The sequence below is a fragment of the Paramisgurnus dabryanus genome, chromosome 4 (assembly GCF_030506205.2).
Source record: "Paramisgurnus dabryanus chromosome 4, PD_genome_1.1, whole genome shotgun sequence".
In the NCBI taxonomy this organism is placed as follows: domain Eukaryota; kingdom Metazoa; phylum Chordata; class Actinopteri; order Cypriniformes; family Cobitidae; genus Paramisgurnus; species Paramisgurnus dabryanus.
Window position 1 is genome coordinate 33,411,860 of NC_133340.1, and position 24,944 is coordinate 33,436,803.

The following is a 24,944-nucleotide window of genomic DNA, read 5'->3' on the forward strand; positions in this document are numbered from 1 at the left end:
TTGCTCAATTTTCTACCGATTTTCAAACGGTTTGGGTTTTTACAAACGTTATTAACGTGGCTATAATTCTGGATGCTTTAACATGTTTCATGAATTTATTTTTTATTTTTAGTATAGGTATGCAGTGTCATAGGTACATCTTTTTACGTTTATAACAAACCAAACCGTTTGAAAATCGGTAAAAAATTAAGCAAGTTATGGTCATTTAAAAGTACCTGCATCATTAAAACTCAATGCTACGAGTGAGCGAGCGCCCTGTCCTAAGATGGCCGCCTAAATGCGGACGTTGCACTCAATTGGCCAGCAGCGCGGACGAGCCATCTAGCCTTTATATACATATCTATGGTGACGGGCCCCAAGTGTTTGGGGACATTTTTATATTAAATTTGTATAAGATATTAAAACATATTCATTTAACTTAAATTTTGTGCCAAAATAAGGCTACCAAACCAAAAGCTCTAACTTTTATGTGTGCAATCTTATGTTTTTGTTTAATTAAAATGTAAGTTTAAGATTGTTTTCTGTCATTAATGTTTTTTGGGGGGACTCTACACAAGGGAGGACGCATGCTAAAAAGTTTGGGAACCACTGCAAATAGTAATAAAACTACGCGATTTCTTACTTAGAAACCTCTTATTTTGAACGATCGCTTAGCGCATGCGCAGTGTTGAGTCTCGTGCATTGTGGGAGTGGAGTGCGAAACATGGCGGCGCGCGTCATTGCCCGGTGTGTCCGATCACTAAACCGTAGTTCATTGCATGTTAATGTTAACCGTGTCAAAAGTCTCGCTACGTTAAGAGCAGCACCGTTTACTCACGGACGAGCGTTTTCACATCTGACTGACGGACACAAATCTTCACTGGCGCAGGTGTGTGATAGTTTATGGCTAATGACATCCATGACCTACCCGTGTCTTTACTCATGAATTTACTGACGGCCAGACAATCTCATTTCACAAGTTTAACTTTATTTTAATTTATGTTTTAACTAAATTACCTACATGTACAGCAATGATAATATGTCTCCAAGTTACCCGGGTGAAAGAAAAAAAACATCAAGGAAATTGTATTGTATTGTAATGGGAGTCGTATTAGTTATAATAGATCATAATGGTTTCCACTGTTAATTTGTTGGGTTTCACAATCTGGCGGATGGGAACCAATAGAACACCATTAAGACTTTACAGAAATGAGGCCTTTTACCCTTTGTAATGGTCGGTAAACACAGCTGATGATATTTGATGCTGTTGTCTTTATGTGGCATGTCAAATAGTTAAACTTATTTTTGTTTCTATATAACTCTTAGTGTGCAAATGTAAATGTATTTATGCACTTATAATTATTAACATATATTTGTAATCTTGATATTGTCATTGTTTTTGTAGATCCCTGGCAGTGTGTTTCAGGTCTCTCAGTGGAGACACTACGGTGACTTGCCTCCATTAACCCTAGAAACTATTCATGAACGTGTCCTCTACGTCCTGAAGCTTTATGACAAGATCAACCCTGAGAAGGTAGATATTCCATCCATTCCGTTATGAAGTGTGCAGTATTTGTAATGTTTTGTCTTTTGTACAATGTTTGATGAGCTTTGTTTTTATTCTGTTTTAAAGCTTCAGGTTACATCTCACTTCATGAAGGATTTGGGATTGGACAGTTTAGACCAGGTGGAAATTATCATGGCCATGGAAGATGAATTTGGTTTGTAGCTTTTTAATATACTAAAATAAACTTAATGATAATACTTATTAATACTTGATTCTTAATAATAATAATAATAATAATCATAATGCTTTTAATTTCACACACACACGTAGCCCGTAGATGCTTGACCAAGAGAGTGTATTAGTCACTAAATTCAAATGGTAATATTTTACGTGTATGCCTTTGCTTTTATGCAGATGCTTTGATTCAAAGTGACTTACAGTGCATTCAGACTATACATTTAGATATGTGTTCACTTGGATCGAACTCATGACCTTGACACTGCTATCACAATACTCTACCAGTTGAGATATTTATGTGCAGAAGGTTACTTAAGTTAAGTCAAGAAGCTTTATTGTCATTTCAACCATATGCGGGTTATTCAGTCCGCCGCCATGTTGATTCCAAAACGAGGCTGAGGCTATTGTTTTGTACCAGGATGCTGGTCATTCAGCCATTAAAACACAGAAAATACATCATTTTACAAATTCCTATAGGACAGTGAACCTCAGAAATCATGGATTGTTAAAATGAGATTGCGAATATGACTTAATTTTGAGAAAAGAGCAGCACAATTTGTACATAACTTCTGTTTTGTTATTAGCCTGTTGGCTAATCATTAATTTCTAATGTTGTAAGTATGCTTACTTTTCTTTAAAACACTAAGACAGTTCTATAACTAAGTACATATTTACAATTTGTACAAGGCATGAATACATTAAAACCTTTCTCTGGTAAGTTTTTTTTTTTAAGCACGTTTACCAGAATCAACCAAATTTCTAACTAAATAACATTTGTACACAACTTTGGGGGTTCATATGGGGTTTTACCCTTTAACAATACTTGCACAACAAACTATGATGTAAAAAGCTTGGTATCAAGTCAATCACACGTTATTAAGTCAATGTTCATGTCTTGAAAAAACATAACCGAGAAAACACATGGGATGTTCTGGGGATGTATACTTCGTTGTTGTAATAAAATATTGTATTGTTGCACTATATTAATGTTTTAAAGAAAAGTAAACATGCTTACAACATAAGAAATTAGCAATTAGCCAACAGGCTATTCAGGAAGATATTATGCACACCATGCACTATTCCCATTTCAAATTAGGTCAAATGTCAACAATTTTTACAATCCACAATTTCTGAGGTTCTTTGTCTTGTGGAAAATTGTAAAACTATGTATTTTCTGTGTTTTGATGGCCTCGGTTTAGAATCAACATGGCTGCGGACTAAATAAGGCGTATAGCAGTGTTTAGGACCATGACGCAGACACTAAACCGTAGATATACAGTATACACTAGATGTCGCCTTGGGGTTCTAAGCATGCGTCAAAACCGCCGCTATCCTGGAACAGCGGTCTTTTCATTGGAAGTATCTAGGTAAAGCTGCTTTCTCCGCCTATACTTCGTATTCATGGACGATACCGGATTTTTGTGCTGCTTATGGATGTAAGGCGTACTAGCACATTATAGTTAGAAAAAGTAGATTTTCATAATATCAAAACTTTAATTTTTTTCTGGACTCAATGCTAAATACAATACAATACTGACTGTCGAAATGAAAAAAAAAGAAAACCAAGAAAATCGCATTTATGGTGATTTTATTTCCGTTAAATCATTGCCTACAATGAAGCTGATGCAGGGCTCCCCTGTTTCAAGATGGCGGCTCTATTTGACGCATTCGGTCCAATGAACTGCCGTAGCCAAGGCGACATCTAGTGTACATATCTATGACACCAAACTACATAAAACATCTAAAGTCAATTTTGAAGCTAGCCACATATAAAGTGCACGTGTGTCGCTCAGTAAAAACTGTGCCGACATAAGAGTGCAAAATGATTACTAGGTGACCAATTTATCCAATTGATCCCATGTGTGCAGGTTTTGAGATTCCTGATGCAGAAGCAGAGAAGTTGATGACACCTCAAGAGATTGTTCAGTACATCGCAGATAAGAAAGATGTCTATGAATAAATATTCACTGTAAGTTTAGTGACAATTAAAATGGTTAAAACCCAAAAACAACATATGTTCCTCTTTGTTTCACCTAATGCTTTTAAGGTGACCATTGTTTTTCCATCAAGGAAATAAGAAACCTGCAAATGTCATGAATGTTTTGACACAAACCGCTTTTTTGTATTTAGATCAACATTTAAATCTTTCGTTGTAATTTTGTTTTTGGCTGCTTGTGCTTTTCTGACTGGTTCTCTTCTAGATACACGCACAAGCCCTTCATTCATACAATAAGAGTGTGCAAATGATGTGAATACTTCATATGAAACCTACAATAATAAACAGTTCAAATATCTTTTAAAGGATCTCATTTATTTCTGTCTTCGGTACCCACAATGCATCTGGACACACTTGAAATGCATTATTGTCAAGGTGGATAGCACATTTTCATTCAAAATGCTTCACAAATAGAAGTTTGGTTTAGAAGTTTGTTGTCAGTGTGATAAATGACATATATGTGAAGTTGAGGCGATGAACTTCATGCATGAACTTTTGTAAATCTATACCATCATGTTTTCAAATACGTCACTTTGTATTATGTATATTTTGAAATTGGATGCATTCAGTCTACTGACATAGGATTCAATTTTTTATATCATGTCTATTTCAATTTAATTTAATTTTTTAATAAACCCCCTTGTTTCAGCTCTAGTCTACCTCACTATCATTTAAAAAAATCTACTTAAATCGGCGTGTGAGATGAACGGCGAGGTGGAGGGGGCAAATGATATAAAAGGCTATCTAGTGTAACAAATATTAAGATTTACTAAGTGTAGCGGTATAACAGAAATTATTAAAATTAATATAATATTTCATTAAAACACGGAGCGACTGAACACACCAGCTAAACGTCTCCTCATTGGATAAGAACACCCAGTCTCATGAATAATTATAAAATAATAGGCTTGTGTGTCGGATGACGTCAAAGTATCGCGAGAGCTATTTGCGAAATCATACAGAGGAGTTTGCTTTGAAATCTCTCTCGCGGAACTTTGACGTCATCCGACTGTCTGTTCTTGCGCGGCGCATGAAGTCGAACACGCCTAATATGTAGCCTTCTGCACATCGCTACGTCACAACAATGTATCTGGAAAAAGAAAATAGTGCAAAAATATCAAATTTACCTACTTTTATCCTACTGTTAAAATAAACGGATGCTAACATTGTCTCTATGATGTACAACACAACCATCCCTGTTAACATCTAAAAAATCAGTATATCCTGACCCTGAAAAGGTTGATAGAGAATGCTGTATCGATAAGTTTTTAGACTTTAATACATTTTTATAGTGACAATAATAATGAGGTCTCGTATGTTATTTACAAACACCAGCGATATGTTGTGATTTTAAGCCCAAAGAGATGAGACGATACTCACTACGGTGTAATCTAACACAGGCTGTATTTGGTACTGTGTTATAGCACCACCTACTGGTAATGCTTGCCAATATTTCATCTGAGCTTTTTCCAGAGTTGGTGCCAGAACAATTTATTTAGGGAAACATTTTTATCCAGTAGTTAATCTTAACCCCCTGAAGTTAAAACCTTTATAAAGCTTTTAAAGCCCCCCCACCACAACTCAATCAACAATTATGGTTAGTAACTAATGTCATGTGGCTGATGTTAATGATACTTTTACATTCCTACTTATTCAATGCTAAAACACATTTTAGTATTTCAACATTTGTTCCTAAGCATGAAAGTTTAATTATTAATCTCAGTCTTTGTATTTCCTTTAGAACGCTCAACATAGTAGACAAGATGAAGAATATAAAATAAATCATTTAATACTTCAGGTAATGGAGAAATATCTAAAGCAGACAGCCTGGCAAGATAAATGTGAATAATACAAATTCAAAGACACCTAAATAGCTGAACATTTGAACCATTGATACTTGAGACCTATATCAAACTTTTTGTAAAACAGAAAGGTTCTTCAGATTTTAGTAATACTATTACAAAAGATCCAAAGATATAGAAGGTAATTTATAAAAGTATACAGCAAAGTTGTTGTATTATTAAATTATTTGGCTTCACAAGGAGAAGAGTTTAAATTATGTGGCATTGCATTAAAATCAGACAGGTTTAAGTTCAACTAGTGAAATGTGTAAACAGGCAGATATTAGCTTTCTCTTGTGATCTTAAGTAAGTCTGGGTTTCCTTTTCAGGTGTCATAAATCACTCTCCCTTCCTCTGTGTTTATGTGTGTTAGTATGTCAGTGGATGTCTGTGAACGTACCTCTCACTGTGATGATGAGTAGCCAGGGCGGGACGCTTCAGGCATTTCCTCTTCTGTCTGTAAGTGTCGGTGCATTTATGTACATAGGAACATGTAAATACCCTCATTATATTTAAACCTCTCTATATACTGAGCATTACGAGTGTGCATAAACCCAAAAACTGCAGTCTATGTAGGTAGCTTACTTGGTTTAAAGACAATTCTACAGTGTTGTTGACAATGGTTCCTGGATGTCCATGTGCATGTTAATCTATTAGTCCATTTAAACAAACAAACAAACACAAACAAATGTATTCGAGGTAAATTCTGGTGGTTTCCATTATAAATGCCATTAAACGTTGTTAAAAACCATTAAAACCATTACAAAATTCCTTTTGTGTTTAGGCTTTATTCCAGTTGGATTTAAAGGTGTGATACTGGCTCACATCTGCCAGATAACGTCACATAAGTAGAACCCCGCAAAGACTATTATAATTTCCCATGATTCCCATTATAACAATTAACTCCATTAGAAATTTAGTGATGGTTTTATTTTTTCAACTGTTTTCATTAGATTGTATAGTCTGTGTTTTAAAATCTATACCAGTGGTCTCCAACATGGTGCCCGTGGAAAGTCTGTGGGTTGCCCACCAAAGATATTCTATTAATAGTCTTAATTTTAATATTTATTACATTATTTTCATATTAGCTTGGCTTTTTTATGTATGTTAACATTTTAAACAATGATAAAATCAACAAGTAAAATAAAATAAAATAAAATAAATAAGTTAAACAAAAACTTTTGAGTAGACTATATAAAAAAATAGCTCTCCAGATTTTTTGTTTTTTTTTTTAATATCGTGGTAGCCCTTGCTGACAAAAAGGTTAAAGACCCATGCCCTATAACATTGAAATATTTATATCAGCAAATGAAGAAATAATATCGCGATATTTTAAACGCACCCTCAAAGGAATTTAGCTTATTATGTATCCAAATAAAGCACATACACACACACACGCACACACATCCAACATGGGTAATAAACCTATTCCTAAAACCCCCTCTGTCCCATTAACCGTTTCCGTCGCGTTTTTTGTCTCTTTTAAAGATGCCTAATCGCATTCATATGTTTGCCCTGCTTTCTACACTCTAGTGCGCGCGCGCGCACACACTCACGCGCGTTTCATTTAACTGAGGCTGCGCTCAGCTCGTGGACAACAAGGATGAACTTGACGCTTCTTCTAAAACTGCTAAAATAATCGGTTAATTGAATTTTTGACCAGCCAAAGATCAATCTACATGTTATTTTAGGCCTATTAAATAATCTTTATGGAATTAACCGCGAAGACGGGATGTTTGAGCTTACAAAATGCGTCGTTTTGTGTATCTTCTCCTATTTATTTTCGCTCCAGGTAAGATGAGTTTTTCTTCACACGGCAGATCTTTAAAATGCGAGACATTTGTGGAGTTAACTTAACTGGGTATAAGTAAATAATAATAACTGGGTATTTATTATAAAAGCATGTACTTGAATTGTACACATTGTACACGTAAACATTTTAAGGACGGTACAATTTTCCCACATGAAAAATACTGCAGTATACTTTAGTGTTTACTATAGTACAATCTCTAGATAGGCTACTATAGTGTTTTAAAACTAACAATTATATTGATATAACTATAATGCAAAAGTGTAGTAAGTACTATAATACTTCAGTATACTACAATTTATTACAGTTTACTATAGTAGAGTATTTTTTCAAGTGTGTTTCTTTAATATACTGTAATTATTGTTATTACTGTAAAATCCTAATAGAATATTATGGTACCATGGTATTTATGAGGTACTACACCATGGTACAGGTCCAAGCATAGTACTGTCATATTTGTTTCAATATTTTTTGTAAAGTAATTCATTTTTTTTAATTGCTATTTTGTTTCATTTTTGTAACTATGAGAGACTATCCAGGTGTATAAAGTTTTATAAAAGGTTATATAATGGACTATTTAGATGCTTTGTTTCTCTTTATGTTATGATTTTGATTTTTTTTTATAGGTTATGCACTGTTAGAGAACAGAGGTTGTGGAGGTAAAATCAGTATTTTTCGTGAGAGGAGCGGCTTTATCCGGTACCCTTCACATCCAGATCGCTCCATATTTAACCAAATTACGGACAACAGCACGGATGTCCCATGCACTTGGATTATCGATTCACATGAAAATCAGACAGTTTGGATAGAGGTCATTTCCATTGGTAATAATTCTAGTTTTGGGATTCAATTTGGGAACAAGGATGAACGGACCAACAAAAAAGATGATAATGCACTGTTCTCGGGCACTGGAAGAACCATCATCAAATGGAGGACTGCGAAAAGTACAGATACATTACATCTAAGTAAGTTTATTGACTGCAGTCACTTCAAAAACTACTCACAATTTACCTTATTACTACGGTAAAGAAGACCAGTTTTATTGTTTGTGATCTTGTACACTCCAAATGCCACACAAGAATCATGTTTAACTACCTTTTAGTTAAAAGAACCATTTCTTTTATATTTTATACATCTTTTATACATCTGTGGATGTGAACCTTTTAATTGACACTTTTAATTTGTTAATTAAGCATGCATTTATGCATTCAAGTAAGAGGAATGTCTATTTATATGCCAAATATGAAGGACACTCAACGTGTTGTGCGTATTTCCTTCAGTGTTGGAATTTCTGGTCCTGAATAATCTAGCAATTCCTCTTTCCATTCATCTCTCTTTGTGTTTTTCAGGATGGAACACGTCAGATTCCAGTCATGATCCTGCTTTGATTCCTTACACACACTCTGACACTGACCCGGTTTCTCCCTCTCCGAGTGGCTCAAGCAGGGTAACCTATACCCCAGACATTCCAGGGAAAGGCAACACGGCCCTCGAATCACAATCACACACTCCCAGAGGTGAGAGTGTACAGTGGGGCGAAGGCGTGTCTGACCTGGCCGATAACAGCAGACCTCGTTATCCGCAGGAAAACACGAACAATGAACAGGAAACAACTGGAGAATGGATCTCTGACCTCTCTGGCACAAATTCTTATTCTTCCACTACAATCCGCCCGCCATCGCTGTCTTTGCACACTACACCCAAACACACAACAAGCGACGTTACTGCAAAAACAATCACGCTTTTATCACATACGAGCGATGTGACACACACTGAATCACACAAAAGTTCCCAGCGCATAGATACAAACACATTTACTAAAATGATATCAAACACACTTAGAGCTAAGCGAAGCGATCCGAGTTCAGTGTATCCGACAGACAGCTTTCTTTCTGTCAGTTTACCGGATAAAAACACAACTCCGTTTAGTAAAAAAGATTTTTTCACCGACAGTCCTCACAAAGTTGCCACCTTGATGCAGTCGAGTGTTCTGGATGTGCTTCATACAGAGACTCCAACCTATCGATCAGAGACCGATAAACCAGATCGTCTTTCAATGTCTACTCATCCAAATGTTAATATCTACAATAATTCAATAACTGTTACTAGCACACCTGAGTTTCCAGCTGTCAATCAAAGCAACCCACTGAAGTTTTCTGATAGCAACACATACTCCGGACACACCAAGTCTTTTGATTTTATAGGTGAACCTACAATGAACGTTACCATCCTTTCTACAACTGAGAATAACCCAACAACCTCAAGCATACTTTCAACAAAGGAGTCGCCTAGAACACACGCCACGCAGGATTTAACATCTGAAGCATCAACTACACACATCATCAAAAGTCAACCCAATAAAACCAGCTCAATATCTACTGAAATCTCAGAGTTAACATCTCACAACAATGAAGCCAGCACTTTTACCATCTTTACATCTACCACACCTCCATCTCTGACCTCTGCTGGCACTGACACAGAAAGTGATTGTCTCACATGCACCTCTTATGTACCATCTACAGTACGACAAAATAAAGAAAGACAGGAAAACCTCACCACTACTCCTCCATCAGGTTCTTCCAGTCCTGAGATAAATCCTAACGTGACCTCAGACCTCGCAAGCATCACTACAGTGACATTTAGGAGCCACGTGGATTTAAAGGAACCTGAGATTTCCCCATCACAGATCCAGAACGTTGGCGCGTACACAAATTCTCCACAAGCTATGCTTTCGAATACACCAAAAGCCCCTTTGTACAACCCCACATCTCCATCTTTTATAAACCCACAGACCTTTTCTGTTATTACCCAAACAAGCATTGCGGGTGTAAGTACTCGGAGGAGTTTGACAGCCATTACCAAGACTATCCATGGCTTATCTCCATTAAAAGACGCTCACACTGAATCAATAGAAAGTATGGATAGCATCACCAGCCACCTTCCAGGTTTAACACTGAGCCCTTCATCTGTTGACCTCACATCATCTACACTTACTATTAGCAATCCTGCTGTTCAGACCAGCACACCTGTTAGCATAACCTCTTCACCAGCATACCGACCACCTACCAAACAGTCTAAAATGACCCCACACGCCACGTCCGCAGAAAACCCTTCGGTCCGTACGCATATTCAAGTAGTGGAGTCCAGAACAATCAGACCTACTGAATATTTGACCACAAGCTTCCGTCTTACTGGGACGAATCAACACGCAGCATCTACGCAAGAAGTCACGCAGACATCTCAGATCCAGTCGACTGCATCCAAATCTGACAAGAAGTGGCCACATGGGAGGCATTTTGTCGTAGTGGAAGACCAGCAAGCAATCATCAAAAGTGAGTAACATGATCGCAGACATCATAATTGTATTTTGGATGCTTGTGTTCCTACCAATTATTTTACCTATGGATGGCTTCAGCACTAACAACATAAACAAACGGCTTATGTGGAACAAACAAGCAACGTAACTTCCGTTTAGCTGCGTAATAATCTAGGACTTTGCTGCCATACATGGCTGCAGGAGGCGCAATGATATTACGCAGTGCTTGAAAATAGTCCCCTGCTATTGAAAGTTACCAAGGGGACTATTTTCAGGCGCTGCGTAATATCATTGCACCTCTTGCAGCCATGTTACGGAAGCGAAGTCCTTGATTATTATTACGCCAGAATGAGAGTATAGTTCCTAGCCATATCAGCTTAAAAAATCACAACTCTTAATTTTCCGTCAGTCTTAGTACACAATGAAACTACAGAAGAGTCAAGATTTAAATAGGATAAAAATCAAAACACTTTGGTTATTTTTGAGCGTGATGCTAACTGTCTAATCAGATTCAATGGATTATGCTTAACTATGCTAAAAGTGGTAGCGCCAGACCAGGAGATCAGCTGCATGGATTCCAAAACTGTACAAATCAAATGTTTAACTCTAGGGGAGCTGGAAAATTAGCAAAAAAGTGGAGTGTCCCTTTAACTACAGATTGGCTTCACATAGCGGTGATCCATGATCTCGTCTCTCGTCTTTAGGAAACCAAAACATTTATTAGTTGTACATATGTATTTGTTCCAGAGTTCAGTTTAGCCATTAATCAGACCATTAAACAAACGGAGACAGGAAGTTAAGTTCTGTCCAGATGTGTAACCGCGGCAACGCGTATGCAACCAACGAAAATAAGCCCTAAAATTGGAATTTCATCCAAAGGAATTTCATAACCGTATAAAGCATCAGTTTTGGAGCTTTTCAAATGGGGCACTATCCAGTGCCATTATAAGGGGTTGTGTACACCAAAACTTTTAAATGCGGCTGAAAACGCCTGGACAACGCCGAATGCCAGCTGTTTTTCAGCTGAGTGCCAGCTTTCTTCAGCTAAGCGCTTTGGTAGCTGTGAAACGTCAGCTGTGAGACGGTTGGTTGCTGTGATAATTGTCCCGCCCCTCCTCCACTGTGATTGGGCGGCCGTGTGAGAACTGACATTGACGAGCGGAGCTTTTCTCCCAAAGTTGAATCTCTTTCAACTCTCGACGCTCAGCGCCGAGTGCGGAAAAACCGCAGAGTGCCGGTTTTCAGCGCGGAAAAAACCTGCTAGCTGCTGGCTTATTTGAAAAACGCCGAGCTTCCATTGGAAACAATTGAAAACATGTGCTGGCCGCGGGCGTAAAAGTTTTGGTGTACACAACCCCTAAAGCTGAAAAATCCAGGATATTATTTAATATAACTCCAACTGTTTTGGCTGAAAGAAGAAAGTCATATACACCAAGGGGCTTGAGGGTGAGTAAAATATAGGTTATAGGTATAGGTTATAAAATATAGGTTATTTTTTTTATTTTTTTTATATTATCCCTTTAAAGGTGCATTGTGTAACTTTTAGGAGGATCTCTTGACAGAAATGCAATATTATCAGTGGTGTACAAGACCTTGTAAAATGAACTGCTTTAGAATGAGAAATTTTTATCTATTTACACCGCGGGTCTCTTTACGTGGAAGTCGGCGTAATGTTTCTACAGTAGCCCTAAACTTACAAACTGCTCTATAGAGCGTGTTTCGTCCCTACGTTGTCTCCGACGCTGACATGTTTGTCTTGTTCGAAAGGGAGGAGTGAGCTGTGAACTAGCAGTTGGTTGCAATTCACAATCTCACCGCTAGATGTCGCTCAAAACTACACACAACACCAACAAACTTTCTTAGCCAACAAGCTTAAAGGGATAGTTCACCCAAAAATGAAAATTCTGTCATCATTTACTTACTCTCATGTTGTTACAAACCCGTATACATTTGAGAAATGTTTGTAAACAAACCGTTTGTGGACCCCATTCATTTCCATAGTAGGAAAAATAATACTATGGACGTAAATAGGGTCCACGAATGGTTTGGTTACAAACATTTCTCAAAATATTTTCCTTTGTGTTCATCAGAACAAAGAAATTTATACAGGTTTGTAACAAAATTAGAGTTAGTAAATGATGACAGAATTTTCATTTTTGTGTGAACTATTCCTTTAACTATGACAGTTTACCAAACAGACCATTACCGAACCGGCCTTGAACAGAATGCAAATGTGTTGTTTTAAACTGGTTTTAGCTGTGCAATACGGAAAAACATTATTCATGTTACTGGGAACATGATAAACTTGAGGTCAGACTTTTCAGTTTTCCACACTTCACTTTTTATTGAATCACATTTGGTTTCATTTATAGCTAAAATTTCTTTCTGCTGTTTTTCAGAGGATACATTTCAAGTACTCTTACAAATCACCCTGGAAGACAACTTTGACCCTGGCATGGGCCTGCATGAGGTAAAACCATCTGAATGTGACTTTATACATTCAAACTTGTCTGTAGTTGTGTCTTTTAGCACCGCAATAATGTATTGGCAATCATTTAATCCTACAGATGGAGCCATTTCTACAGCGAGTGTCTGGGTACAAGAGTCAACATGTTACCTGGCACAGGTAAATATTTATTTTACAAGCTTTAAATATTAGGAAGAGCTTTAATGGACTGATTCAGGTCTTGGCATCAGCATACAAAAATGTTGATAACTTTAGATTTTTATGCATTTGAAGATGATTTTATTCATTATATGGTATACATTTTTATCAGTATTTTTGTTCCCTGGGAATCAAACCACCTTTGCAAAGGAGCGCTGACGTGAATAAGAAACGTCAGGTCCATTATTATGTCTAAGTAATAGATGGTATATAATTTTGATTACTTTTCTATGATTTCAGTGGTCCAGTTCTGCAAACAGTGGTCCTGTTTCAGACAGTGAGAGCCCTTTCCTGGTTGGGAAGGGCGGAGTCTCTGTTACAGGAGGTGGGGTTAAATCCAGTGCCAAAGGCTGGAATATTTTTGGGTGGAGTTCGAGTGAAAAACATTATAGTGGGAGGTGAGTGATAAACATGGAAATGTTAAAGGAGTAATCTGGGTTACTACTAATATTTTTACACCGCATTAGTGCCATGCTGTTGAATCAGACTTTCATTTTTAATGTGTCCGTATGAGTACACAGGGAATCACAATGACAGTGAAACTTAGCCGGCAAATGGACTGCAGATAAACATGTATGCAACCATCTCACTAAAAGCCTATCTGTGTAAAGTTAAATGTAATATTTTATTTAAATCATTCAAAGACACCACAAAGGAATATAAAGAGACTTGATATAAATGCTTGACTCGTGGCCTTGTGGATGCATGACTTAAGTGGTACATAAATATTAAGTTTAAACTAAAACTTTACAGAATGTTTCTTTAACTTATTATTAGCATTTTGGATCTTAAAGGGATAGTTCACCCAAAAATGAAAATTTCCGTTCATCTTTGGAAACACAGTTTAAGATGTTTTAGATTTAGTCAGAGAGCGTTCTGATCCTCCATTGAAAATCTATGTACGGTATACTGTCCATGTCCAGAAAGTTCATAAAAACATTATCAAAGTAGTCCATCGAAAATACATTTTGATCCAAAAATTACAACTTTATTCAGCATAGTCAGCCGCTTCGTACCTCATCTGCATCACTGCAGTCCTGTGACTTTAGTCTTCAGAACAGACGCGCAAGAGAGGACAACGCTGAATAAAGTCGTAATTTTTGTTATTTTTGGACCAAAATGTATTTTTTATGCTTCAACACATTCTAACTGACCCACTGATGTCACATGGACTACTTTGATGATGTTTTAATTACCTTTCTGGACATGGACAGTATACCGTACATAGATTTCCAATGGAGGATCAGAAAGCTTGCGGAGTAAATCTAAAACATCTTAAACTGTGTTCTGAACATGAATGGAGGTCTAACAGGTTTAGAACGACATGACGGTGAGTCATTAATGACCTTATTTTCATTTTTGGGTGAACTATCCCTATCATACTCCATCTCATAGCATTAAACTTTATTGTCTTTTTCTTAGGTTTGCAGACTGAGATTTGTGAATGGCTGTTTGAATGCCCTGCTGGGTTTCAGTGTGTCTCTTCCAAGACCAACGCCAGCTGCACATCAGTGTGCCACTTTGACTACTGTAAAAATCAGGGCATCTGTGTCCATCGCCCTGATCAACAACCAATCTGCCAGTGAGTTCAAATTACACCCACATGCAATAATACAGTACACGCGTTTTGCTTTGAACTTTTTACCAGACCTTTAATTTTAAAGGTGTCCCGTCGGAGAGGATTATTGGTTTATGGGTCAACGCTGCGACCTCCGCATGACCCGACCACGTTTGGTGGGCGTTTGCTTTGGTGTGCTCACCGCGGTAGCCGCAGTAATGGCTCTCCTGTCTTATCTTGCAGTCCGGCGTTATAAAAGCATGCTTATGCAGGCCAAAGTGGAACAAACACGCAGCAGGTATCACACGTACAAAAACACACACTTCATCAATTATTTATGAGGTCATGGCCCTGATTTTGTTATTGGAAATTGTGTTCAGGAAATTGTTTTAATAGTGCTATTCAAAGAGACACACTTTATTATAGTATGATATTAATACTCCATTGTCTTTTTTGTGTTTGTGAACTACTCAGTTATCGGCGATTTAATCACTTCGATGAGCTCTCGGCTCGGTTTTGGGGAAGGTCCTGGCCGGGGTCGGAAGACTCTTTGGATAACCCGATCTTTACTCGCTCAGACGAATTACTACATCTAAGAGCCCTAGATCGTACTTGCTGTTATCACGATGACACGCTTTCTGTTGTCTCCACATACCATGGTAGTGGGACAAACCTAAACACTGTATATCCTCACAGGTACTTAATATCTGCATATTACTGGATAAATTAATTGCATGTTAATAGTTAAAATCTAAGTAAATGCTAAAATAAACAAACTAGGATTAATACATGTGACCCTGGACCACAAAACAAGTCATAATGTATGTAGCACAGGTGTATTTGTAGCAATAGCCAAAAATACATTATAAGGGTCAAAATTATAGAAATCTTATGCCAAAAATCATTAGGATATTATGATATTTTTGTAAATTTCCTACAGTAAATATATCAAAAACTTATTTATCATTAGTAATTTAAAATCGATTTTCTTAATATTTTGATTTTTTGGCTCCTTAAATTTTTTATAGAGTTTCATTTTATTTTTATATAAAAGGAATGATTAGTTGTGTATTGTGTTTGTCGATGTTTTTTATTTTTTTGTGTATGTTTGGTCATACAGTTCTCAGTATGGCTGGGATATGAGCAACTGCAGCTTAGCAGATGGTGTGGTGGATTCTGGGAAAGCTAGTGACCTGTCGGTCTGTAGCTGGCCGATCGAGCCGATTCAGTGGACACCATTTCCATTATTACAGCAGATCAACAGAAATTCTGCATCAGTAAGTCATAAACAAACACATGTGCATCTATATTGATGTAGTTATGCTAAAAAAAACCTGTTGTTTATTTATAGGTGAAAGCAACTCGCCCTCGCTCTTACTGTGAAGGCATGGAGCTGGTAGATTTGGAGAAGAGCTGGACAGCCTAATGGACAGTCTTGTCAATCATCATGTTTGTCGGAGCATATGGTGCAAACGCACTTTTGACGATCCCATACCCCTCTCTCCACCCTGTACTTTCCTTTCCTCTCCGTACTGTACATCCTGTCTATCAAACAAAGGAAAAAATGGCCCAAAAAAAACTTATCTCATGTTTGGGACGGATATAGCATACTGAAACCAAAATAAATCTCATCTACTCAAAAATACTTTTATTGGCATTTGCTCTCAGGATCCTCTAGTAAATGTATTTAAACAATGTTGTACATGCTCATGGAGAATTCTTGGTTTGAGCTGATATAACGTCAATAATAACTGTATTTTTATTCTTCAGGTTGATGGTAAGACCCCACAGACACATACACAACAACAAAATGACATCTTGGGCAGCTGTAGGGCAAAAAAGTACATGACCCTTGGGTTTAAAATAATTTACTTGTGAATAATGTCGCCAGATAAAAATGAAACCTCTATAGGGCGGTTTCCTAGACATGGCTTATCCTAGTCCCAGACTAAAATGCATGTTTGGGCTGCTTTAATTTAAAAAACATCTTGCACACATATATCAGTGCTATTCCCATATGGCGAAAAATAATTTTAAATATATTTCTAAATAAAAAAATGGCCAAAAAATATATGTACTGAAATATATTTTTAAACATGTTTACAAAAGTGTGTTTTTCACCAATTTTTATTTTGGCCATTTTTTTGTATATTTTGAAATTCCAGTTGCAAGAAAAAAAACCTGTTACAAGCCTGTAAATAACAGGTTAAAATTTAATATATTTTCAACTGCAATTGTATAACTATAATTTTACATGTTATACATACTTATACATTTTATATATTTATTTTGTCCAAGAAATTATTTTGCCATATGGGTTATAAAATTCGAAATGTATTTGTTGCCCCTGAAATATGTACATTTTGAAATATATGTTAATATATGAAGGTTAAAACTAAATATATTTTCAAATTCAAAAATACATTAAATTAAGCTTTACTTTCTACAAAATGTATTTAGCATATATTTAAAACAAAGAAATTATTTTTTTCTCATATGGGTTGTTTTGTCCCATGATGCACAGCAGTATTGTTTTTTTTTAAGGTATGTTTGTAAAAACGATATAAATGTCCTAATTTAACTAAAGCCTATTCCTGAATTAATCAAAACCCTTGGAAACTGCCCTATGTGAGATTACACTTTATTTTCCATCCTTAAAGGAAAACACCACCGTTTTTCAATATTTTATGTTCTTACCTCAACTTAGACGAATTCATGCATACCTATCTTTTTTCAATACGTGCACTTAATCTTTGTACAGCGTGTCGTGAATGTGTTAGCATTTAGCCTAGACCCATTCATTCCTTAGGATCCAAACAGGGATGAATTTAGAAGCCACCAAACACTTCCATGTTTTCCCAGATTAAAGACTGTTACATGAGTAGTTACACGAGTAAGTATAGTGGAACAAAATAAAACGTGACAATTTTTAAGCGGATAAAAAATTAGAACTATTTTGTATGGCGGAAGAGCACTTAGTTTGCAGCACTTCGACACGGTGTGCACTAACATCATCACTCCTCCTCTCACCGAGTTTGAGCGAGAGGGGCAAGTTCACAGGAATGATGATATTACTGCGCCAGAGGTCGAAGTGCTGCAAACTAAGTGCTTTCCACCATTCAATATAGTTCTCATTTTTTATCAGCTTAAAAATTGTCACGTTTTATTTTGTGCCACTATACTTACTCGTGTAACTACTCATGTAACAGTCTTTAGGAAAACATGGAAGTGTTTGGTGGCTTCTAAATTCATCCCTGTTTGGATCCTAAGGAACATTCACAACGCCCTGTGCAAAGATCAAGTGCACGCATTGAAAAGAGATATGGATTTATTAATTCGTCTAAGCTGAGGTAAGAACACAGTAAAATATTGAAAAACTGTGGTGTTTTCCTTTAAACCAATGGTGAACCACAATGCACTGTCATGAAATTAGGTTTGTTCGACTTCATCCGGTGCCGCAAGAACTGATCGTGGATGACGTCAAAGTACCGCGAGAGCGATTCAAGAAATTATACAGAGTCTACTTTCAGATCGCTGTCGTGGAATGTTTACGCCGCCTATCAGTTCTTGCGGCGCTGATTGAAGTCAAACAAGCCTACAGTTACAGAAGGTGCTATACGCAATTTCAGGTGCTTTGCTAATTTACAGGGCTCAAGACACAAATTCAACCTTCCTCTATTACTTTAATGACACTCACTTTTTAAAACCAGACTTCTAGAAATGTTAGCAAACCAGATTTCAGAAACCCTGAACACACAACCTGACTGACAGACATATAGAGATGCATACCAGTGTTTAGTCTCTCATATGATTTCTCAGGATACGTTTCTGTGTTATCTGTCAGGCAAAAAGAAATGTTATGGTATGCAAAAAAAACTATGCATCACTTCATTGCTAACACAAAGGTTTACAATCAGCTATAGGAAATAGTGACCCAGACACTAGAGAGTCACTAATGTTCTGTCCTCATTGTGTCCAAAATCAATCCACTTAACCCCAGGGTGGCTTTTGGGTATCAGTTTTATCAATGAATGTACTCAGTGGCAGTGTGTGAAAATTGTCTAATAGATGGTAGGTTAAAAACAAAAGGAAATATAAACAAATAAACCACTTAGCCAAGTGAGTGCACATTAGATTAAAGTAACTTATTTCGGTTGTTACAAAAAATAATGGCAGTACATGAGACTACATGATTCTTCAACTTAAAATCACATCATTGCATCAGGTTTTGGCACTGTCAACCCCAAAGTTCAAACATTTCTGAATTAGATAAAAATAGATTTTGCTCAAAAAATTAATTAATGACTTTATTTTCCTATTTTATATGGCTTCTCGACATGAAGTCGTATCGATGAAAGTTGCACTTTGTCCTATTTAATTTAGTCCATTAATAATATACGGTAAAGTAAACTATAACATTTTATACAGCATCATGTTGCATAGTCATATACTGTCTGTAGCAGCAGAACGTATTATGCTGTTCATACAGGAGTTGTTCTTCTTGTTGCAGTTCCACATTGAGAAACATACGAGTGCTCCTTTACTGCGCATCGCGCGCGCGCAATGTCTATCACTGAATTCTGTGCATGCACCGGGCTTTTACCGGGATTCGCCGAGTTCTGTTTAAAGTTTGGTGACAGCATGACTCCGTTTTCAGACTTGATTGAATTTTGACCATGTGCATTTGGAAACCCAACCCCCTTTTCTGACCCCCAACTGTTTTGTATGTGAATCCCTTTTTCTGATTTCACAGAGTTCTGCGTGGAGAAAATATGGGGATTCGCAAAGGTATTGTTGGCAATGACAGAGTTGTGGAAATGCGCAAATCCACGGCTTGTATTAAGGGAGTTGTGGGTTGCAGTCGTCGGAGACGCGTGTCCCAGCGCGTACAACCCGAGGTCGTTCCCGTGTCGAGCAGGTGAAGGCTCGCGCGACCGGGAGTCAGATGAACGATTTTGCCCCTGCCTCCAGCGATAACGGGAACGGTAGCTGGTAGATCGCCGTTGCTGCAGGGAATTAGTGCTGAGTTGGAGCGTGCGATGTGAACGCGCTCTGAGCACGCGGTGCGTGTCGATGAACAGGTGCACGGTGAGGACGCCCACCGTCTCCGCTACGATGAAGGAAAGCGCGCCGCAGTAGAAGCTCCAGCCGTACCAGTGACTGCGCTTCGACTCGCTCTGGTTTGGGTCACCGGCGTTGGACGAAATGTACACGATAATCCCAATTATGTTACTTAAACCTGAAAACAAAAACATGTTAAATCCCGGCTGAAATTGACGTAGTTTTTAATACAAAAAAGAAAAGTTTGATCCCATCAGTGGTTTATTATAAAAACATTGACAAGAATTGACTCAATTGAATTGGTTGAGCATCCATCGTGTTAGCAACGTACACTCTAAAAAAACAAACGGTGCTATATAGCACCAAAACTGTTGATTTGAATCGTAACCATAGAAGAACCGTTTTTAGTGCCATATAGCACCGGTGAAGAACCGGTGAAGCGCCTGTGTAGAACCATATAGGGGCCATATAGCACCACATTTGGGTCTACATAGCACTATATGGTTCTACACAGGTGCTTCACCGGTGCTATATGGCATATGATTACGAGCAAAGAACCACTTTTGGTGCTATATAGCACCGTTTGTTTTTAGAGTGTAAGAGGTTCTTGGTTAGATTCCCACAGAACACATACTTGAAAAATGTGTAGCTTCGTGAACTGTAAATGTTTTGGCTTAAGTATCTGCAAAACTTCGCCCATATATCATTGGCATAAGGATTGCACATTTGGTTAGAATGCCACCTACTGGTCATTGCTAAAGTTTACACAAGTATAGTGAAAATGTATCTATCCAGAAATGTTCAAGTTCTTTATTAAAAATGAAATGATTAAAAAAGAAAAATATTATGTAAACTATAACATTTACTATAGTGAAATAGTGATTCTGAATCTTACTATAGTTTCAATAGGCTGACCCCTGCAGCTATAAAATTAGGCTACATTAGATAATTTTAAAGGAGGGGGGTTGCTAGGGTCAGATGGGAGGGGGCTTAGCCCCCTGAAAACATGACCCCACAAACACAGCAAATATTTGTATAATTATGATAATAACTGTAATGTTACCATAAAATCAAAAAAGCATGAATTTTTTTGTACAGTGCGGTTTTTTTCTTCGTGTTGATCCCCTCTTTTTTGCAATTCTACTTTTTATCTTTTTTTATTTATAATGGAGCTTTATATGTAGCTTCTTGTTTTTAATCCTGCATTTAAAACAAATGCTGTACTGTTTAACCCATGCTGGGTATATATTAGTGATAGGACAATATATTTCAGAGGGCGATATATTTGCCAATATTTGGATTTTTTTATCAGCATCTGCCGATAAAATTCCACATTAAATCCACATATAAGAAAATGTGTGCATTGGGTATTTTTTAAAATTTCTGAATTAGTTAAAAAATTTATTTTGCTCAAAAATTGTATTAATGACTTTATTATCATATTATAAATATTTTCAATCGGCCAGCAAGTTTCTCTATTACTTTTATCTTATAAAAATGACACTCAGTGTCATATATTTATAAAGGTTATGGATAACTAATGTTTTTTTTTAGTTTCACCAATTTTTTCTTTGGCTGTTATTTACTGTAATAACATTTGTGTTATATCTGCCTCATATCGGCCATACAGCTTTCTTAATATTGGTATCGGCATCTGCCATTAAATAACCCATATTGGTGGACCACTAGTAGACATTGGTTAAAATGACCCAATGCTGGGTTGTTGTTACCCAACCATGGGTTATAACAACCCAACATTGGATAATTTAACCCTAAAGGTGTGTTCTTTCCAACATTTAAAACAGCATTTCCCAGCATTTTAAGAGTGTGTAAATGATGACAGAATTTTCTTTTTGGGTGAACTATCCCTTTAAGACATGCAGACATACCAGCCGAGACAAAAAAGATGCCTGCGCACAGGATAACATTGTGTCGGCTCTTGTAGAACTCACTAGCAGCTACACAAACTCCACCAATGAACAGCAGTCCCACGCTCAGTATAGGGAAAAGACTAGAGGCGCGCACAGCACCTATAACACACACAGACAAAATATTATGTTTGCATAGCATTATATCACGAATCACATTAAATTAAATTACGTAAAATAAAATTGTTACAATTCTTAATGTTTTCTTGTTTAATGTATTGTACTTTTTATTGTCATTGTTATGCACCAGCACATCAAGATACATTCCTTGCACAGTGGCAATAAAGATGATTCAGTGAGCCATCAACAGTGCACCATTAAAACCATTACACATTTTCTTTATGTAGTGTGTTTGGGTCTTATTCCATTAGGTTTTAGATAACATCCACCAATACATACGTATATACTCTAGTGGTTATCGATTAAATAGGTAAGTTTCTTCGGAATCCTAATTTTGGAACTTTATCATTTGATTGAAGGTCAAAATACATTCTTTACCATACAACTGTAATATGAACCATGTATATGTCATTTTCCCCCCAAATATTATTACACCTATATTGAAATTTGTCTTTGATATCTGTGCAGATGTCAATATGTGGATATGAATGTCTGTGTGTTTGTTTGTAGATACTTACGCAATAGATATTCTGCAGCATCTTGTTCATAATCTGCATCCTCTGGGAAATGATCAATGTTCTTACAGACCCCTTTAAATATGCCTGTAAACACGCACACACACGCACGCACGCACACACAGTTAGTAACCAATGCCGTTTTCCAAATGGTTTGACTAATGCAATCAAATCATTAAGCGACTTGCAGGGCATTGAACCCTCAACCTTTGCGTTGCTAACATAAGGCTGTAACAACTGAGCTACAGGAACACGCCAGTAAAGCATTACACAAAAGCTGATTTTTTTTCTTTCCATTATGATATAGATTACATGATGCATATGTGTGTAAAAACAAGGCTGTGCACAGACATTTTGATGGGCACTGGCCCAAACCAAAAAAAGAGGCAGTAAGGGGGGTGGTACTATTAATATGGTTTTAATAAAATATTATTATTATTATAGATTAGCAACTAAGACAAGTGATTATAATATACTTAATAACAAGAATAAAAGTGTGACAAACTGTTTGAATCCATGTTTGCAATGTTGAACTGCCTTTAGCAGTTTGACAAGCCAGGCCAACATTGGTCTTGACGTCAGGCCAATGTTGGATTTTGATGTCAGGGCAATGTTGTATTGTGATGTCAATATCCAATTTTAAGCAAATGTCAAGGTGAATTAAAATTTTTAATATCTGCAGAAACCCTTTAGGTTGTAAGCTAATATTTTATAATAAATGCAAAATCCAACATTGGTTTGACGTCAAAATCCAACGTTGTTTCCTGGCGTCGGAACAACGTTGGATCCTGATGTCAAAATCCAACATTGGCCCGACGTCAAAATCAGACGTTGATCCGACGTCAGAATCCAACGTTGGATACTGATGTTGGATTTTGACGTCAGGCCAAAGTTCGGTCTTGACGTCAGGCCAATGTTAGGTCTTGAAATTGGATCAATGTCTGATTTGACGTCGGACCAACGTTGGATTTTGACATCAGGCCAACGTTGGATTTTCAGGTCAATACCCAATGTTGGGCAGATGTCAAGGTAAATTAAAGTTGGTCCATGTGCACGTGTCTGTATTGAAAAACCTTTCTTATCAAAGTCTGTATATCTGTGGATGTATCTCCCTCAGTGTGTATATAAATATAAAGAAAGTGTATGTTTCGTCTGTTCCAACCATCTTAAATTTTACACATTTAATTATAGCCAACATTTTATCAGTATGTGTAATCCATGGAATCGAAACTACTCTGAAAACAAACGGTGCTAAAAAGCACTAAAAGTGGTTCTTGGCTCGTAATCAGAGAGGAACCATTTTTAGTTCTATAAAGCACCTATGAAGAACCATACGGGGGTCATATAGCACCACTGTAGCACCACATAGGTTCTACATAGCACAATATGGTCCTACACCGGTGCTACACAGGTACTTCAAATGGTTAAGTGCCAAGAACCACTTTAAGTGCTATTTTACTGTATGATATTTTGCGAGTTTACACAATGACCTACAGAAGCACATTATTTACTTACGTTTGTTTTCTCATCGTAATAAACATTTTGGTTCTTTCACATTCACGATTTGATGCCCTTTTAACAGCCCGCGCGCTTCAATACACTTTCCATTAAAAGTATCGACGTTGAACTGATATTAGGTCAGAGAGTGCGAGATGGGTCGAAACTACAGCACCCTAAAATAGATAAATCAATTTATTTTTTTAAATGTAGATATTTTACTACATAATCATACCTTCCATGCAGCACTGTCTCCAAAGTCCTGAATGCGTGAGCACCTCTTCATTTTTCCGGTTCGTGTCGTTATCATTCGCGCTTTTGGACCTGCACACCCCACGCGAGTATAACCAATAATCCGTCCCGACGGCGATGGTCATCAGACTGAAGGCCGCAAAAGCCCCCGCCGTGGTCACGAGCATCTGCGCTCCACGGTTACACACCTTCATCCTGCGCCCGGGAGCAAGGTGTCTCCAAATTACTGTAGGCATGTAAGGGACAACAGCAGCTCATCCACGTGGATATTCATTAGTGTTTTTCAACCCCCACGTGACAGCGACCACAAGATCGTAAAAGTTTTTCATGTTGGGTTTGGCACGGGTTCGTCGTGTCGTGCGCTCCAGACTTTTACGCGCAATCTGAACGAGTTCCAAAAGATGGATAGATAGGGTTTATTTCCATGTATACAAACGTCAAAAACTACTCTTCAAAAGCTCTTCAAAAACTACCTGCCACATCAATATTTGTCTATCCGTAAACAACCTTCCTTAAAAAGTCATTGCGGCGATGAAAGGTCCCCTCCATAAGTTTTCAAATAAAACCAGTTGGTCCATAACTGCTCTCTGTGCACTCCATGACACATGCTCATGTCGTTTTTGCTTGAATCTCTTTTAGAGCTCTATCAATTGTTGCTGTAG

The 24,944-nt window shown here is 37.3% G+C and overlaps 3 protein-coding genes across 3 annotated transcripts; 2 read left to right on the forward strand and 1 right to left on the reverse strand.

Moving 5' to 3' along the window:
• Window positions 1–669: 669 nt before the first annotated feature.
• Window positions 670–4,024, forward strand: ndufab1a (NADH:ubiquinone oxidoreductase subunit AB1a). The gene is made up of 4 exons (XM_065254259.1): window positions 670–868; window positions 1,385–1,513; window positions 1,613–1,700; window positions 3,592–4,024. Exons 1-4 carry the CDS (start codon window positions 704–706, stop codon window positions 3,681–3,683), a joined length of 474 nt encoding a protein of 157 aa, XP_065110331.1. The 5' UTR covers window positions 670–703; the 3' UTR covers window positions 3,684–4,024.
• A 3,073-nt stretch (window positions 4,025–7,097) lies between these two features.
• Window positions 7,098–17,593, forward strand: LOC135735743 (uncharacterized). The gene is made up of 11 exons (XM_065254261.2): window positions 7,098–7,352; window positions 7,997–8,335; window positions 8,720–10,702; window positions 13,086–13,156; window positions 13,254–13,312; window positions 13,592–13,749; window positions 14,774–14,933; window positions 15,016–15,207; window positions 15,384–15,605; window positions 16,030–16,186; window positions 16,261–17,593. Exons 1-11 carry the CDS (start codon window positions 7,310–7,312, stop codon window positions 16,333–16,335), a joined length of 3,459 nt encoding a protein of 1,152 aa, XP_065110333.1. The 5' UTR covers window positions 7,098–7,309; the 3' UTR covers window positions 16,336–17,593.
• Window positions 17,594–18,136: 543 nt separating this feature from the next.
• cacng3a (calcium channel, voltage-dependent, gamma subunit 3a) lies at window positions 18,137–24,636 on the reverse strand. The gene is made up of 4 exons (XM_065254263.2): window positions 24,266–24,636; window positions 22,537–22,620; window positions 21,860–22,000; window positions 18,137–20,148 (listed from the first exon to the last, which is right to left on the reverse strand). Exons 1-4 carry the CDS (start codon window positions 24,516–24,518, stop codon window positions 19,391–19,393), a joined length of 1,236 nt encoding a protein of 411 aa, XP_065110335.1. The 5' UTR covers window positions 24,519–24,636; the 3' UTR covers window positions 18,137–19,390.
• Between the last annotated feature and the right edge of the window lie 308 nt (window positions 24,637–24,944).

Bases quoted from the DNA above. Each gene is read 5' to 3' on its own strand.
- ndufab1a (XM_065254259.1), top strand. From the start codon at position 704: ATGGCGGCGCGCGTCATTGCCCGGTGTGTCCGATCACTAAACCGTAGT. The intron at 869-1,384 runs GTGTGTGATAGT...TTGTTTTTGTAG, and splicing joins ACAAATCTTCACTGGCGCAG to ATCCCTGGCAGTGTGTTTCA. The intron at 1,514-1,612 runs GTAGATATTCCA...TCTGTTTTAAAG, and splicing joins ACAAGATCAACCCTGAGAAG to CTTCAGGTTACATCTCACTT.
- LOC135735743 (XM_065254261.2), top strand. From the start codon at position 7,310: ATGCGTCGTTTTGTGTATCTTCTCCTATTTATTTTCGCTCCAG. The intron at 7,353-7,996 runs GTAAGATGAGTT...TTTTTTTTATAG, and splicing joins CCTATTTATTTTCGCTCCAG to GTTATGCACTGTTAGAGAAC. The intron at 13,750-14,773 runs GTGAGTGATAAA...TCTTTTTCTTAG, and splicing joins GAAAAACATTATAGTGGGAG to GTTTGCAGACTGAGATTTGT.
- cacng3a (XM_065254263.2), bottom strand. From the start codon at position 24,518: ATGCCTACAGTAATTTGGAGACACCTTGCTCCCGGGCGCAGGATGAAG. The intron at 22,621-24,265 runs GTATGATTATGT...GCGTGTTTACAG, and splicing joins GAGACAGTGCTGCATGGAAG to GCATATTTAAAGGGGTCTGT. The intron at 20,149-21,859 runs GTATGTCTGCAT...TTTTGTTTTCAG, and splicing joins CATCTTTTTTGTCTCGGCTG to GTTTAAGTAACATAATTGGG.